Source organism: Microtus pennsylvanicus, chromosome 4, assembly GCF_037038515.1.
Source record: "Microtus pennsylvanicus isolate mMicPen1 chromosome 4, mMicPen1.hap1, whole genome shotgun sequence".
Lineage (NCBI taxonomy): Eukaryota > Metazoa > Chordata > Mammalia > Rodentia > Cricetidae > Microtus > Microtus pennsylvanicus.
In genome coordinates this window covers 70,798,282-70,815,748 of record NC_134582.1, presented here as the reverse complement: position 1 = coordinate 70,815,748, position 17,467 = coordinate 70,798,282, and the positions used below count along the sequence as shown (strand labels likewise).

Below are 17,467 nucleotides of genomic sequence, written 5' to 3'. Positions count from 1 at the left end.
TCCCAGAGCTCCTACAAGAGAGTGCCCAGAAGTTCACAGACCTTGTATGCTGCAGCAAACACCTGCCTGCAAGAAGGTGAAAGGCAAGGACTACACCCAAGGTGTCCTCCATTGTCCACACACACACCTGCACGCATACACGTAGATACACATGTTGTAAACACACACAGAAAGACAGATAAAAGCCAAAGATCCTTTTAAAAACAGGATTTTTTTTTATTTATGTGTATGTGTGTCTGTATGTGGGTATATGCACATGAGTGCAGGATCCTCTGAAGGCTAGAGAGGTGTCCAGCCCCTTAGAACTGAAGTTTCAGGCAGTTTTGAGCTGCCTGATATGGGCGCTGAGAACTGAAGTCCTGTCCTCTGCAAAACAGTAAGGACTCTTGACCGCTGAACCTTAAATAAACAGGAGATTCCTATTGCTGTCAAGTATTAAATTATATTTAGATCTTCAAGTGACTGAGACAAAAATGGGCATATAAATGGTTGTATGATTCTCTCTGCTAGAGATAACTTTTTGTTTTTCTTAGGATAAATCCCCTGGTCCTAAATAGTATTGTAGCCAGATTGGAAGTTGAATTAGTAATGACAAAATGAAGTCACTAGAGAAAAGGCCTATTGTGATACTAACTTGATTTGTTTCTTATATATTTGTCTCACTTCCTAGAAGAGTGGATAGTTAGTTATCCATTTAAATTGATTTAAGTCTAGAAAGAGGCATTCCAGGAATAGTAGGATAGTACTTGCGGGGTAGTCAAGGAACCCAGATTTCTCCTGACTTCTGTTCCCAGCATATATTTGCCATTTTATGTTGTCAGCAATTATTATTAAAAATAAACTCTCAAGGCTTTAATTAGTAACTTTTAATCCTTAAGCCACTTAAAAACTTAGTATATAATAATATAGTTCACTGCGACTTTTACTTCTGCACCAGCAGGAAAGAGAAAGACAGATGGTAAAACATGGTCTAAATATTGTACATATGACTTCTTCCAACTAATTTCACATGGCCACTCCTAGCAACAAGAAAGATCAAGAATCATTAGTCTTTCATTTTAAATAGTCATATGTTTAGTCAAAATTCAGGAGCTCTACCAGTATACAAAGGTTTCAAATCCCTTCATATTGTTTATAAAAGTTTGTCTAATTATTTCTGAACGTATGCTTTTTAGGGGATAGAAGCCTTTTGTGAACTTCCAAAAAGGTTTTGTGGGCAAGCAAAAGAGCATTTATGTATCTATAAAACAAGTTAAGTGAATTAATACAATCTTTATTTTATAGCTCTATTCCAATTGATTACAACCTATATAGAAAATTCTGGTCGCTTCAGGATTACTTCAGGAACCCAGTACAATGCTATGAGAAGATTTCTTGGAAAACTTTTCTCAAGGTAAGTTACCAGTCATAGACCTCAAAAGCTGATAGCTCACAGATAATGGCAGAGCTAGACCTGCCCAAATACTCTTCACTATAGAATTCTGTTTCTGATGATTTTATACCCTTTTTTAATATACAGAAACTAAATTGTGACTCGATTCTTAACTGCTGATTTTGTAGTAGAGTTTTTAAGTGGCTTAAGGATTAAAAGTTACTAATTAAAGCCTTGAGAGTTTATTTTTAATAATAATTGCTGACAACATAAATTGATGATTTTTTTTCTGGATGTCTTTTTTGAAGAGCACACAGCAGGGAGATGGCTTGGAAGGAGCCGCTCTGTCCAGTTGTCTCTCCTGTCGACAGACAGGGTTCATAAAACAGTAACCGCAAGCAAAGTCAGTCTTCTTTGTGAAGAGATTTGTTGGACTGCAACCATGGGGATTTCATTATCTATGGTTTTTCTGCAGTGTGGCAGTGTTGAGTACTTGGAACTGACACCATGTGCGCCACAGAGCCCCAAATACTTGCTGTCTGCTCCTTTAAATAACATTTGCTAACCCCATTTTAAAAGAGTCCTCATATTTGTCTTGTAGAAATGACAGGTTGTGATAAAAAAAATACATATATATGTATGTGTGTATATGTGTATATATATGTATATATACATATATGTAAACAATTTTAAAGTAACATGGTGCATGTTCTATGTTAATTTTTATGCAGTTTAGAGAATAGAACCATCCATATTGAGGTTAAAATGGTGAGTGAGGAAATTACAAGGAATTATCTTCTCATTGTTTTGTTAGTCTTAGCACATAAAATGTTTTTTGAGGTTTCCATAGCTGGTTAAACAATTGATTTTACTGCTAATTTTTTAAAATTTCTTACAGTTTTCTTACATGAAATGAGTACATGAATTTTAGGCATTTTTAGCCCATTCCTTTCTATCACCCACCACACACACACACACCCTCACACCCTTCCTTCTCTGCAAGTTCTCTCCCCGCTTTCATGTCTTCTTTTGGCATCTGACCCAACTAAGTTTAATTAAATTTGCTTGCATGCATATGGGAGGAGTTCTTACCAGAGTGTGGCAGGGAATCAGTAGCTGTATCCCTTAAGAAAATGACTCCTAGCCGGGCAGTGGTGGCGCACGCCTTTAATCCCAGCACTCGGGAGGCAGAGGCAGGCAGATCTCTGTGAGTTCGAGACCAGCCTGGTCTACAGAGCTAGTTCCAGGACAGGCTCCAAAGCCACAGAGAAACCCTGTCTCGAAGAAAAAACCAAAAAGAAAAAAGAAAATGACTCCTACCCCACAAGCATTAGCTGCCAAAGACAGGCATTCCCCAATTCATGACCAAGTGTTGGCAGACCCAGTCTCATGTAGTTCTTATGCAGATAACCACAACTGAGGTTACCTATGAGGTCTTGAGTGTGTCCTATCCAGAAGGCATCTTTTTGCTGCATATCTTCCCTCATCCTCTGACCTGTACATCTTTCTGCCCTTATTTCCACTATGTTCCCTGGGCTTGAACACTCCACTACCACTTACTCTCACATTGTAGCCACTTCATAGATTCTACGTTAACTACCCCATCCCCCATTGTGATAAGATGCTTCTCTGATGAAGTCTAAGTGCAGCACTAGTCCATATAAACATGAGTCTTTAGAATGCGATAACATCTTGACACTCAGCAAAAGCATTCAGTGGTAATTTTTTATATACAATCAGCTCTTGATATCAGTAGGTTCTGCACTATGGCACCAGTCATCCGCAGATGACAGGTTGGTGTGAATACACTCAGACTGTTTCCTTAGCACTCACACTGTTGGGTGCTGTTCGGATGAAATCGTGTAGATAGCTCTGCAGTCATAAAGGAGACACTTCAGTAGCTTCAGATTTTTGTCTCAGAGACTGATTTGAACAGATGTACCTTTCTTTTTTTTATTTGCCTCTTGACATTTTACAGAATGTTAGAAAAGTCTTATAGTTCTCTTGAGGAATAGTGTTTATTCCCTGCTTTTGCAGTATTAAGAAATCTCATCAGAAGCATTTTTTACACCTGTATTGCTGTTGGTTTTTTTTTTTTTTTTTTGGTTTTTCGAGACAGGGTTTCTCTGTGGCTTTGGAGCCTGTCCTGGAACTAGCTCTTGTAGATCAAGCTGGACTCGAACTCCCAGAGATCCGCCTGCCTCTGCCTCCCGAGTGCTGGGATTAAAGGCGTGCGCCACCATTGCCCGGCCTGTTGAAAATTTTTTATGCCTTCTTAAAAATATGTTTTACATTATACATAGGTTAACTGGGAGTAAATTCTAAGTATTTGATCCAGAAAAATCACTCTTAATTTTTTATAACAATGTCAAAGAACACTAATTTTTTTTCTTTGCAGTATTCTGAAGAAGTTTTAGCTGTGTTTAAGAGTTATAAATTAGATGATACTCAAGCCTCCAGGAAAAAAATGGAAGAATTGAAAACAGGAGGAGAGCATGTGTACTTTGCGAAGTTTCTAACAAGTGAAAAGGTACCGTCTTCCTTCTACTACGTGTGGGGATGTTCTGAACATGCACAGTCTACTCATGCTCAGTAGAACCACTTTTTAGTCTGGTTATAGTTAAAATTGGTTTCTTACTGAACAAATAGGACGAATTTGATTACAAAGCTATTCTCCACTAAGTCACCTAGTGGACTCACTTAGAATAATATTCCTGATTACTTTCAAGTATATATATTTTAAATTTTAAGTTAGAATTTATTTTGTATAAAAAGATTTTGCAGTTTATTATTCATATAGTTAAAAATAAGGGCTTTAAAGTTCCCTTTTGATCTTAATTTGCATTTTAGTGAGTTTTATTCAAAGTGGCACACGAGTTATGTTTTGACTCTTTTTGCTGCAAGCACAAAGCAAGATAAGTGAAATATAAAAAGAGAACACTAAAAAGGCAGAGCTGAGTTCCCAGAAATAAATGTCTTCATAGGTCAGAAATAGCAAGTTAGAAGGGTGCTGGTGAGAAGGAAAGGCAGGTGAGTCTCTGAGTTCGATGCCAGTGTAGTCTGCTTTTGCATGAATGACAGAGATTGTAAAGTCCACATAGACTAAAGTACTTACAACTTATCCTAAACACAGAAAAAAAAATGCTAGTCTCTGAACTTAAAACTACATGTATTAATGTGGGTAGATTTCAAACCCAGTGTTGTGTAAAAATAGCAAATTACAGAACAATGATACATTTTGAATACATCTGTATAGTGTGTATAGATGCCTGTATATGTATTCATACTACAAAATATGCATAAGAATCCTAATCACCAAATACATGGAATGGTTACCATGGCAGGAGAAGGGAATAGGAATATGGATGTCCGTAGGGACTCAGCAGTTTCAGATTGTATTTTTTTAAGCAATGTGGAACAAGTAACTAGGTGGTGTTATGTGAATATTGAACTCTTTATGCCTTATGAACATTTGAAATATTTAATTTTAAGCAGAGATTGAGAAAAAGGGAGAGCAGAGAGGTCAAGAAGCAGGGGTAAGCAGGAAAATGCAGATGAGAACACAGATCTAGATACAGCTAAGTTTTACTTTGGGGAGGAAGCAAGAAATTAAATAACTTCAAATTTGCTGAATTTTTTTCTCATTGAAGGCAAATAAAAATTGAGGTGGAGTAGTAAGTAGTGTTTGGAAAGTAGAGAGGTTTATTGAAATAGTTGCTGTGGGGAACAGGAGAAATGACCTTAAGGAATAAAGAAAGATTGCTGAGTAAAACAAAGATATTCCCCTTGGGACATTTGAATAGAGACAGTGCCAAGCCGTGTAATTTATCTATTTGTTCAAACACCTTCCCTTTCATTCTGGGTAGGACTATAGTGTTAGTATAGAGAGGGTGACTACAGTTGTTGGACTCAAGTTGTGTGCTTGCTAGATGTGGCAGACTGTGGTACAAAAGAGTGTTCAGTAAATTGGCAAGAAAACGGTTGAAAAGAGGAAGTTTTTCCAAATCTGGCCATTGGTTGCTTTTTTGTTTTGTTACTACATTGTGAATGCTTATGTAAGTACCCACATAATACTCATAATATACTTCCTAGCACACATTGTGAATGCTTATGTAAGTACCCACATAATACTCATAATATACTTCCTAGCCCACATTGTGAATGCTTATGTAAGTACCACATAATACTCATAATATACTCCTAGCACACATTGTGAATGCTTATGTAAGTACCACATAATACTCACAATATCCTTCCTAGCACACAAAGCCTTAAGGAAAAATCTTCCTGACAACTAAACCATAATTATTATAATAAAAACAGGGTGGGACCAGGCGGGGTGGAGCACAACTTTAATCCCAGCACTCGGAGGCAGAGGCAGGCAGATCTCTGTGAGTTCAAGGCCAGACTGGTCTACAGAGCTAGTTCTAGGACAGCCAAAAAGAGATGGAGAGATCCTGTCTCGAAAAACAAACAAACAAACAAAAGAAAAACAGGGTGGGATTACAGATGAGCAGAGAACACAGAGTTCAAGGAACTATCTCAACAAGACTGAAGTATTAGCCACACTGGTAGCAGCTCAGAGTGAGCCCTGAAGGAATAGGAGGTTATCATTGTTCTTCCTGGACAGGACTGGGGACTGGGAGAGGAAGACTCCAGAGCTGTAATGACTGGGTGGTCACTGCCAACCTAACTTGTGGCCATGCAACAAACACCAAAGTAGAGGGACAGGTCTGTCAGTGGGGTTGACGTCCAGAGCTTTTGCAATGCCAGTCAAGTCAGTTGGGGTTTAGAGGAAAGGAAGACTCACATGTGGGAGAGATAAGGCCAGTTATATTAAAACCATAGTGTGTGCAGCTTAGACATGCGCCAGCAGTGTGAAGGAAGATAGTAGGTGTAACAATGTAGTTGTGGCAGGCTATCTTAGAAACATCCCTGGTGAAGCTGAGTCAATAGAAGTTCGAACACTGAATGTGAAGCCAGTCTCTAGGGTTGTCTGAACATTCATTTAGAATAAGGCAGTGGTTTCTCTAGGTCAGAAAAAAGACAGAACTGATAAAAGTATGGAAAGTCTTCAGCTATCCTTGGCTGTATTGCACGCCATTTGTATTTTAATAAATAAAGCTTGCCTGAGGATCAGAAAAGTAAAACAGCCTTACAGACCAGGCAGCAATAACACACACCTTTAATCCCGGTAGCCACACTAGCTTGCCATAGAAAGCAGGAGGTAGTGGTGCACGCCCTTAATCCCAGAACTAGAGAGGATTATAAAATGGGAGGAGACAGCTCTCAGTCTCATTCTGAGATTCCTGGAGGCAGGATCACCATTTTAGACTGTGGCTGGCTGTTTTGCTCTTCTGACCTTCAACTTTATTTATCATGCTTCATCTGACTCTGTGGGGGCATCATCAGGATGTCTCCTTCTCGCCACTAGTCCCTCTCCCGGTAGAAGCCGCTGGGTGGTAGGAGTGGAGAGAGAGCATCCTCGTTAATGCTCTCCAGCCCATCTTTGTTCTGTAATGCAGTCACGGCGCAGTGTTCTCTACGCTCTAAAGAGGAAAGGCCCAGAAATAGTTTACAGAAATAACTCCTCCCCCTTCTAATTTCTGCTCCATGATTCAGCCCCACCTCTGATGCAGACACTTTGCAGGGCTCCAAAACGAGTGGTGTTCCTTGCAATGGAACCTTCCTGTGGCCATTGCTCTTGGCAGGTAGGAAAATGTTAGGCACTCTTTCACATCGTTCATCTCTGCCTCATGTTGTCCTGGTGTCAGGACCAAAGAGCTTATTTTTTAGTCACCAACATAGCATGAAATGGCTAAGGTGTCAAAATACAACCATTGCTGTTCGGTTCTTGGGCTTGTGCAGGGAGTGAGTTCACATCAGATATTTTTATTTGAAACAGAATCTTCCATTTTTACAATTGTATAATTTGTACTTTTAGTCATACCGATTTTAATGTATTGTTTGTATATGTGCTTATATTTTGAGTAGTTGATGGATTTACAACTGAGTGACAGTAACTTTCGACGACACATCCTGTTGCAGTACCTCATTTTATTTCAATATCTCAAGGGACAGGTCAAATTCAAAAGGTAAGTTAATGTGTAATTAAGTGACTTATAAACAGTGACAACGGAAAGACCTTGCATAGAATTCCTCATGTTTTAGACCCATAAAGTACATACAGTTTTATTAAAAATTATTATTGCATATGCCATGGTGCACTGGTGGAGGTCAGAGGCCAGCTTTCAGAAGTCACGTCTCTTCCCACCCTGGGATCTGGGTATGGAATTCAGGTTGTCAAAGTCACATAGCATCAGCTTCCACCCACTTAGACCCACTGTGCGACTCGGAGCTACATGCCTCAAGAGTTTCTACTGCAGCAAGCAGCCAGCCAGTTGGGAACTTTGAGGTGTAGGATATTTGTTTTAGGAAAAGTGTCAAAATCTGCATCTGCTAGTGTATGTCTCCTACCAAGTACCAGGCATGGCAGTCTCCATCACCTCACCCAGGCATTTGTCTCATGCTAAAATTGTGAACTAAAAAAATAATACTCTCACAAAGTATAAGCTATCTGGGATATTAGAACTGGAAGAAGCAAAGAAAATCTTGAAACAAAGATGAGCTCTGGGCACTGGGAGATAGCATAGCTTAGTTGGTGAAATGATTATGGCACAAGCATGAGAAAAGGTCATTCTCCAGCGCCTACAGAAATAACCAGCTGTGGGACACACCATGTAATCCCAGCAGTACAGACGTGGACAGGACAAAGTACCAAGTCTCAGTAAAATACCCTTTCTCCAAGACCAAAGTGAAGGCACCTGAGGAATAAGACCCAGAGTAGACCTCTGCCCTGACAGCCCCTTCACCCACACAGTTCTCTTCTTTTAGGTTTTCATACCTCATCCGGATCTCTGTTGTGTCTAAACCCCTCCACCAAAAACATACCATTTCTTCTTGTACTGTGCATAACTAAAACTAGAACTCCATTGCTTTTATACAAATCTGCAGTAAGTTGTGTAAAGGACATTGTCTTCTTGTCTGCTGGATCCATATTCCAGTGTCAGCACCTACTGCAGCTCCTTCAGAATTGCACAATACCCACCCAAAATATAATTTCTTACTCTGTGTTAAAAGTTTAGTGTCCTGTGATGTAGAAAGATCAAGGGCTTGAAATTAGACCTACATTTAAATTCAAGCTTTGAGCTTTGGGGAAGTCACTAAGTTACTGTACTCTGTTTTGTTTTTCAAAACAGGGTTTCTTTGTAGCTTTGGAGCCTGTCCTGGAACTAGCTCCTGTAGACCAGGCTGGTCTCGAACTCACAGAGATCCGCCTGCCTCTGCCTCCCGAGTGCTGGGATTAAAGGCGTGTGCCACCACCACCACCGCTCAGCAGTTACTGTGCTCTCTTTAATATATACTGCAGATTCTGAGCCAGTGGTAAAATCCCGGCAGATGACAATCTAGCTATATTTGTTGATAGCTTTGGAGCAGTAACCTTTTCTAGGGTTTGTATTTAAAATATGTTTTAAAGAAAATATGCACTGGGCGGTGGTGGCGCAGGCCTTTAATCCCAGCACTCAGGAGGCAGAGACAGGTGAGTCTGTGAGTTCAAGGCCAGCCTGGTCTACAGAGTGAGTTCCAAGACAGTCAGAACCTTTACACAGAGAAACCCTGTCTTGAAAAAAACAAACAAACAAAAAGTATGCCTATTTGAATATGCATCATGTAGAGTATTATGTGTTAATGTTTTCTCAGATTTTTATCTCATTAAATTTATGAAATATTTATTACTGTCGTCAGATCAGTTAGTCGAAATTGTATTTGCCTTTATACTTTCACAACTGCAAGTCTAACCCTCGACAAGATTAAGTGGAAGAATTTTCTCATACTCTTCACATTTGTGATAGTTCTTGGTAATTTTTTGATATATGGTTAATTTTTAGTGCCATAAATAAACCTCAGCATGAATATATATGCTGTAACTCATGCATGCACATGTTCTCTTTCCCTAGTTCAAACTATGTTTTAACTGATGAGCAATCACTCTGGATTGAAGATACTACAAAATCAGTCTACCAAGTAAGTCCAACATGCAACAAACCCATGATTGAAAAATGGAAATTTAGAATTTTCTTTGTTTCAGCCCCAAATAGGAAAATAAGGATAAAGTTAAGCTCAGGTACAAGATCACAAACACTTCTTGGTTCTCTGCCTACAAACCATCCTATGATGCAGAAAGTTGTTGAAAGCTTAGTATATTCTTTCTAATCACAGCTGCTATCTGAAAACCCCCCCGATGGAGAAAGATTTTCAAAGATGGTAGAGGTATGTATTTGATCACTGGTTTTCTTAGTGCCAAACATAATTCTAAAATATTCTTTTATGTAGATGTAATGTCTTTTGTTTATCCTAGCATATATTAAATACTGAAGAAAATTGGAACTCATGGAAAAATGAAGGCTGCCCAAGTTTTGTGAAAGAAAGGTAAATAGATACAAGAAATATGAAAAAGACATTTCAAAGTACAGCTTGATATAGTTAAGTTCTCAGAGTAAGTTGGTGTTGTTGAAAATGTTGTCTTTTACCCTATAATGCGGTATTTTTGTCTTCTGTCTGATGAGTGTTTTGTCATACTATGAAGCTTTCATATTCAGTGCAAAACCAATAATTGTATTTGTTTTGCTGGGCTTGTGCACATTAGGCAAGTGCTTACCACAGATACACTCCCCCGCTTCTGATGTCCACTTACTGTCCACAGAATGTGTTTGTTCATTTGTTCACAGAGCATCAGACACCAAGCCCACAAGAGTGGTGCGGAAGAGAGCAGCCCCAGAAGACTTCTTAGGCAAAGGGCCCAACAAGAAAATCCTGATTGGCAAGTATGTCCATTCATCTTCCTAAGTTCTTGCTATTTTTATATTTTGAAATTACTCTAAGAACTCTCCAGGTGGGCTGAAGAGATGGCTCAGCCATTAAAGGATAGACTCACAACCAAAGAGACATAAACTCTCCAGTGACCAAATTCAGGCAACCACTGAAGCCATCCTTTTTTCTCCCGCTTCCAAAGTGCTTGTCTGCCATCTTTTCCATGTCATGGATAGCACAACTGCTTAGGCCACTGCAGCTCAACTTCTAGTTACTAAACCTTTCCAGTAAATTCCCCATTTTTTTACTACGACTAAATAGATTCTGAAAAATGATTTGAGATTTTCACTAAATATATACTTACATTGAAAATTACTGTCATCACCCCAAACCTACTACTTATGTTATAATACGCAGTTTTATAACATCCTAAGGATGCCATCCATATGAAACTATGTCTGCCTTATCTTGTAGTGAAGAGCTAACAAGGCTTTGGAACCTCTGTCCTGATAATATGGAAGCCTGTAAATCAGAAACAAGGCAAGTATAAAACTTTTGTTAGTCTTCTCAATGTTCAGTAAAGTAAAATAGAACTGTTTCTTAGCTGAGATCAAAGCTAAAAGGTTATTGTGGTTGGTTGACATTGGACCTAGCAAAATATGGTTTGGCTTAAAACACCTAGAAATGCTGATAAAATTTTAGCAAGTGAGAAGAAAAGAAGTTTCAACAAGAAAAAAAAAAGGAAACTCAACATCGAAAGAGTAACAATAACAGTGGCCGAACTATGAGCCGAATAGTTTTGCAGCCTATACCTTCTTTATGGTTCCATTTTAGAATAAGTTTTCAGTCTTTCCCCTTAAAGAATTCCTGCATTTAGGTCCTAGCTGTAATTAGCACTTATGGATACTGTTAAAATTTATATTACCGCCATGTTAGAGTATTACAGATGAAGCTCACTGTTTTCTTTAATGACCAGAGAATACATGCCAACTTTAGAGGAGTTCTTTGAAGAAGCCATTGAACAAGCAGATCCTGAAAATATGGTTGAAAGTGAATATAAGTAAGTAATGTTCTGATGAACATTGTTAAAACATGGTTTTCAGCGTGTTTCTTGGGAATCCTTTGTATGCTATTAAGTGTGTGAAGTCAGCAGAGTAGTGCTGTTAGGAGAGTTTATGTACACAGTTCACATCACTGTAACAAGACTTGCAATAACCTGTTTCAAGTTGAAGACTCTCACCCCACACCTCCCTGTCACCTCCTGCCAGTTTAGTTCCTGTCCTCGCTTTCTCACCCATTCAGCCCAACCACTCGAGGCTGTGTTCCCCGTCATTCCACTGAAGTAGCTCCACAGGACTCTTCTCTGCCAGTAGACCTGTTGTGGCATCCATAGAACCACTCGCGGGCCTTTTAACTTGCTGTTCCATCCACCTGCCTCCACATCTGCTGCCTTAGCTTAAACTTTTGGGACTCACCGTCTTTTATCTAAAGTGTCCCATGGGACAAACGTTAGTTTGGTTTTTTTTGTTTGTTTGTTTTATTTGGTTTTTCGAGACAGGGTTTCTCTGTGGCTTTCGAGCCTGTCCTGGAACTAGCTCTGTAGACCAGGCTGGTCTCGAACTCACAGAGATCCGCCTGCCTCTGCCTCCCGAGTGCTGGGATTAAAGGCGTGCGCCACCATCGCCCAGCAACAGTTAGTTTTTAAGTAGGTGTTTTGAAGTTGTGATTTAAAAGGCAAAGCCCCTCTTGTCAGAATGTGTAGGTTCCCATCCCCTGTGCCACTTTAGTGGCCAGGTGTCTAGTTCTAACAAAATACTCCCTTTGTCCCTTTTCTCATTTGCTAAGTAGTGACCACTCATCTCACAGGCTGATTCTAAAGATTAAATGGTTCATTTTGAGCCATGTCGTTAGCACATGATATAAATGGTTAGTTTTGGCCCTGTGTTCCAATCTCCTAACTAATGTGTGTTCTATTCTCCATGCACCAGAGAGTGATCTTTAAAATATACATATATAGGCTGGAAAAATGACTCAGAGGTTTAAGAGCGCTGACTGCTGCTCTTCCAGAGGCCCCGGGTTTGAGTCCCAGTACCCACATGGTGGCTAACAGCCATCTTTAACTCCAGTTCCAGATGATTTGACATGACATCTTCTGGCTGTCTTTGGCACTGCACGCATACGATACACAGTCATGCAGGCAAAACACCCATACACATAGTACCCAGCACCCACAAGGCAGAGGCAGGTGAGGTTGAGGCCAGCCTGGTCTACAAAGACCCTGTCTAAAAATTAAATACACACACATGCACGGTAGGAATGGTAGCACATACCTAATAATCCCAGTACTCAGGAAGCTGAAGCAGGAGGATTGAGTTTGAGCTTAGTCTGTTTTAAACAGTAAGATCCTATCAGTAAAATAAAGTAAAATATGCACCAGTCTGATCTTGTGCTAAAATCTTTCTATGCTTGAATTGAGTGTGTATATCCCACAGTTAATAAGAGAGCACTGAATGAACCAGATTGCAGAGCTGTGCATTTGGGGATTGCAGGGTAGACAAAAATCCTAACAAACCCTACACAGAATCTGTTTTATTCTTTTGGATGTGTCTGGCCTTGGTCCTTGCTTTCTTCTTATTTTCTTGACATCAGTGTGTCACTACTCTGGCTACTGGATATTTGCTCTTTTGGCATTTTGAGCCATTTTTATTCATTGAGGTTGATATTAAGTGAATTAAAGATTAGATGTTACACAAATAAAACCCTTATTCAAAATACCTGAAGCTTTTTTCAGATTTTTTTCCCATATTTGGAACATTTTAGACCTTAGCAGCAGCCAAGCATTTTAAGACAAGTTAAACAGTGCAGGTTTTACATTAGAGGCCTTCAACTTGTATTAGTTACATTAACATCATAAACTTGAATACTCTGAACTCAGATGTTAGGTGTATTACAGATATGGATACCAGCTCACCAAATATCTTTTTTTCCATTTCTTCTATATAGCCAGATTAACTTGCTAAAATAAGCTAAATGAAATAAAGATGGTACTGTGGGCTCTTATTTGTAATAATGTACAGAATGTCATGTCATGTGGAAAGAACTTTGGAAGTGGATAACTGTAAGTCACAAGGTTGACAACTCTTCTTACAGAGCTGTGAACAATTCAAATTACGGGTGGAGAGCACTCAGACTCTTAGCACGGAGAAGCCCTCACTTCTTCCAGCCAACCAACCAGCAGTTTAAGAGTCTCCCAGAGTACCTTGAGAACATGGTAATAAAGCTAGCCAAAGAACTACCAGTAAGTAACATACTTCATCTTTTCCCATTTCCTTTAGTGAACATTATCTGCTTTAAAACTGCTACCAGTTTAGTTTATCACAAAAATAGTGATCTTTGGAGCACCATGTTTTAGAATGGGGAGGACTGTTGCTCAGTATTCACTTAACAGCATGCAGTTTAAAAATGTGTTCAGAAAATATCTGCAATAAACTAAATCCGTTTTCTTCTTTGCCGATTACTGTCTCTTATCAAAGGACAGGGTCTAGGAATGGCTGTAGGGTTTCTGGCAGAACTTTCCAGTGTTTTCTTACAGTGTGGTAATTATAGACATGCTCAAATCTCTATTGCCCCTTAGACAATACTAAGGCCTAGGTATTTGCAAACTGGCTTGTTCATGCTTCTCAGTTTTCCTTCTGCCCAAAATGAGTCACGGGGTCTGATGTCCATTACTGAAATCTATAACTGTATCATTACATATCTAAACAGAACTACTTATTATCTTTAGAAACTAGTGTTCTTTTAAACATTGTTTCTCATTTACTATAGCCTCCTTCTGAAGAAATAAAAACAGGTGAAGATGAAGATGAGGAAGATAACGATGCTTTACTGAAGGAAAATGAAAGTAAGAATTGAAATTTTTTGTTTAGTTTACAAAATTGGAAAAGATAAGGGATCTTTGTTAAGGGGTACGTTAAGTAAGTTGATCTGTTTCTCGACTTCTACCATTTTATCTCTGGTCTACTTTCACTTACATGAGAAATTAAAACCATTGTCACTTAAAATATATTTTTGTATAATGAAATTTGGAAGTGGCCAATTTAAAAGGTAATAAAGATAGGTGTTTTAAACTCTGCTAACTAGTTAGGGCTAGAGGGAGCATCTACGGAAAAATCTTTCTAATTAAAATAGCTTTGAGCATTGACTGAAGTGGGGGGGGGGGTATGTAACCTATGGAGAATTAGGTTGTAAAGTACCCAGTGGTTTTTAACTTTACTCTTCCAGATACTTAGAACTGCACATATTTATATCCTCTTCTCTTCTAGGTCCTGATGTTCGGCAAGATAAACCTATAACAGGGGAACAGATAGAGTTATTTGCTAACAAACTTGGTGAGCAATGGAAGATTTTGGCTCCTTACTTGGAAATTAAAGACTCTGAAATGAGGCAGATTGAGAGTGACAGTGAAGACATGAAGATGAGGGCCAAGCAGCTCCTTGTTGCGTGGCAAGATCAAGAAGGAGCTCATGCAACAACGGATAATCTGATTAGCGCACTAAACAAGTCTGGATTAAGTGACCTTGCAGAAAGTCTAACTAATGACACTGAGACAAATAGTTAGCTTTCTTTCTTTCCTTTGTTTTTTATTAAACTGTGATGAGATTTTGTTACCAAGCAACATTTGATAAGAGGTCCACTGGTTTTGGTAAACAATAAACACTTTTATAACAGCTGTTGTACAGTTGGCTCAAGAACCACAGAACAGACATTGGTTCAAACCTTAGTTTGGAGTATAGGAGGGTGAGGTGGGGCCAATGAAAAATGACCTCAGTATCACAGACTACTTTTTGTAAGTTTTTTTTTTTTTAATGAAGTTAAGCACAGTCCTATCCCAAATTACTTTCCTGTGTGTTGTTCTTTATCAGATTTATCCTGAGATCCCAGAATGACACTTCCGAAACCTTAGGACTGTTCTCACTCTTGAGCTAGAAAGCAGAGTCGGCAAACAAATCTGTTAAAGCGTTCTGCTGGCACTCTGCCATGCTCACTACAGCAGCAAGAGTTCAAACTGACAACCAGCAGCTTGCAGAGCCTATTTACTGTTTGGCCAATGCAGAAAATATTTACCAGCCTCTAACTTTAAATGAAGTGGAGTCTAAGACCCATTAGCTTTACAAAAATCACTTGGCCCCTCAAGTCCTTAAACACCAGGGGATTCCTGTCGGTTTAAGTGAAATGTCTGAGAAAGCGCCCAGACAGCTGAGCATGCGCAGTCCTGGCTAAGGGAAGACTGTCATCTCGTTGTTCCCATACCGCATCTGTGGGGTGCTAAGACTTCATCACTGAAGGGCTACTGGGCACAAACTTACTAGGTAAGTGCTCTTGCTTGAACCTTACTCCACTACCTAGTGAAGCAGGGACCAAGCACAGCTCTAGCCTCCACAGGTCCTCTGAGTGCATTAGGCAAGTAAAGGCACATGGAGGGATTAGAGGTGAGGATTGTTTTTTGTTTTTGTTTTTTGCCTCATCTCCCTTACATTCAAGGCTACATTCTAAAATACTTAAATAGTTCTTATTTAAAACAACACTGGTAGAAATCCAATTTCTACTTTATTAAAGAATGTCTTTGGAATGTCTTTTTAGAGCAAATAAACTATAACCAAACTTTTGGTAATGATACAGTTTTTAAATTTTTTAATACAGTCTAAAAACATGGCTTTTTACATATTTCTAAGCCTATTCCACCTTGAAAACTCAAGTCTAAATTAATTCTTTCTACAACTATCTTAGCATCCCAGAGGTTATAATATAAACACTACGGTCACAGAGTGTCGCTACTCCTCACTCCATGTTTACTCCCCCACTGTGTGGAATCCCTGAAGTGCTGACCTATCACACAGTGCTAACACATTATTCTGTAGAAACCTTAGGCAGCAACATACTTTACAGAGCAGTAAAACATGGTCTAGGATGTCATGATATTCTCCAATTAGGTAATATCCAATCCTTCATTCTTTCCTTAACTACCAGTTATATCTAAAGATTACGAGTAACTGACTAATCAGAATAGGTTAATAGACTGATCTTATTCAGATACTCTTGGTAATGTATTGTAAGGTATACCTTAATTTTAAAAATCACTAATACTAAATTTAGAGATGGACATACAGACTCAGGGAAAGAAAACAAACAACAAATGAGCAAGGGACTGAAACTGATTACAGGATTCAGTGTCCAACTGCGTATTTCTTTTAAGATAACAACCTAAGAAACCTTGTATTTTAAATGGATGCTTAAGAGTATTAGCAATCTGCAGAAATTATATAGTGTTGAATTCATCTGACTCTTCAGTCAAGCTCTAACACTAAAAAGACAGGTCAAAAGTCATTAATCCCTCTTTATTATTATCAAATATCCTCATTTTCTAAAAATAAGCAACGAGAGCTTGTTGACATATGATTACTACAAAACCAATGCAAAATTAAATATATAAATCACAGTACATTACAGACACAATAATAAGTGTATAATCAAATGTATTCTTATTGATCACAATTTATTGTAAAGTCATGAAAAGCCAGCGACAGTCAGTCTGGACAAACACTTGATTGCACCCAGTTGACGGGATGTGGACAGCAGCACTGAGTTACACGGTGAGAGCAACACTTCCTTTTCCACCTTCCTAGAAAAATATTGGTTAGATAAGGCAAAGGACGGGCAGCTACTGAATATTAACCATGCAAGAACAAATAGGTGTGCAATAAACATCACTGCTAAATCTTGAGCTGGAAGGGCAAAGGGGAATTTGTACGATATAAGCTTTTAAAGACTGTCATCCAGCTACCTTTATACAGGGTAGCACCCAAATGTAATTTTTTTGTAGTCTCTTTAAGAAACAGGCCTGGTTATGTTCTTTGTTCCCTTTGGAGCTCAAGATTATAGAAATGATAACAAAAAAATTTTATATCACACCTAGGCATAAATAGCTAAATTGAAGATTACTGTTCATTTTCTTCTTCCATTATTTCAACTCTTCGAGGCCCATAAAGTAGAACATAAGCAATGTGCCAGTCTCCACCACCAGACAGCCGCAGGATATCTTCTGGGGTTACAATGCTGACCTTATCATCGTCAAACTTGATCCATTCATCTAAATTAGAAGAGAGCACGCAGTTATGTTCAGAGATCCAGTGCAGAAGAAACAAGTGTGATGCGCAGACTACACCT

At 38.9% G+C, this 17,467-nt stretch overlaps 2 protein-coding genes across 4 annotated transcripts in view; one reads left to right on the top strand and one right to left on the bottom strand.

Moving 5' to 3' along the window:
* Positions 1-14,970, top strand: part of Thoc1 (THO complex subunit 1) — a 42,384-nt gene extending 27,414 nt beyond the window's left edge. The window contains exons 10-21 of the mRNA XM_075969331.1: positions 1,285-1,393; positions 3,771-3,902; positions 7,367-7,467; positions 9,391-9,457; positions 9,653-9,703; positions 9,792-9,862; positions 10,162-10,257; positions 10,718-10,783; positions 11,220-11,303; positions 13,394-13,541; positions 14,069-14,144; positions 14,566-14,970. Of these exons, the coding sequence (XP_075825446.1) occupies positions 1,285-1,393; positions 3,771-3,902; positions 7,367-7,467; positions 9,391-9,457; positions 9,653-9,703; positions 9,792-9,862; positions 10,162-10,257; positions 10,718-10,783; positions 11,220-11,303; positions 13,394-13,541; positions 14,069-14,144; positions 14,566-14,861 (1,297 nt within the window). The 3' untranslated portion in view covers positions 14,862-14,970. The remainder of the gene's footprint in view (positions 1-1,284; positions 1,394-3,770; positions 3,903-7,366; positions 7,468-9,390; positions 9,458-9,652; positions 9,704-9,791; positions 9,863-10,161; positions 10,258-10,717; positions 10,784-11,219; positions 11,304-13,393; positions 13,542-14,068; positions 14,145-14,565) is intronic.
* Positions 14,971-15,739: 769 nt separating this feature from the next.
* The window catches only part of Usp14 (ubiquitin specific peptidase 14), a 43,995-nt gene continuing 42,267 nt past the window's right edge, over positions 15,740-17,467 (bottom strand). For 2 of the 3 annotated variants that reach the window (XM_075969332.1, XM_075969334.1), the window contains 2 exons: positions 17,213-17,390; positions 15,740-16,922 (listed from right to left, as the gene is read on the bottom strand). In XM_075969332.1, the coding sequence (XP_075825447.1) occupies positions 17,239-17,390 (152 nt within the window). In that variant the 3' untranslated portion in view covers positions 15,740-16,922; positions 17,213-17,238. Of the gene's footprint in view, positions 17,391-17,467 lie in introns of all 3 variants that reach the window. The other variant, XM_075969333.1, reaches the window with a different exon arrangement.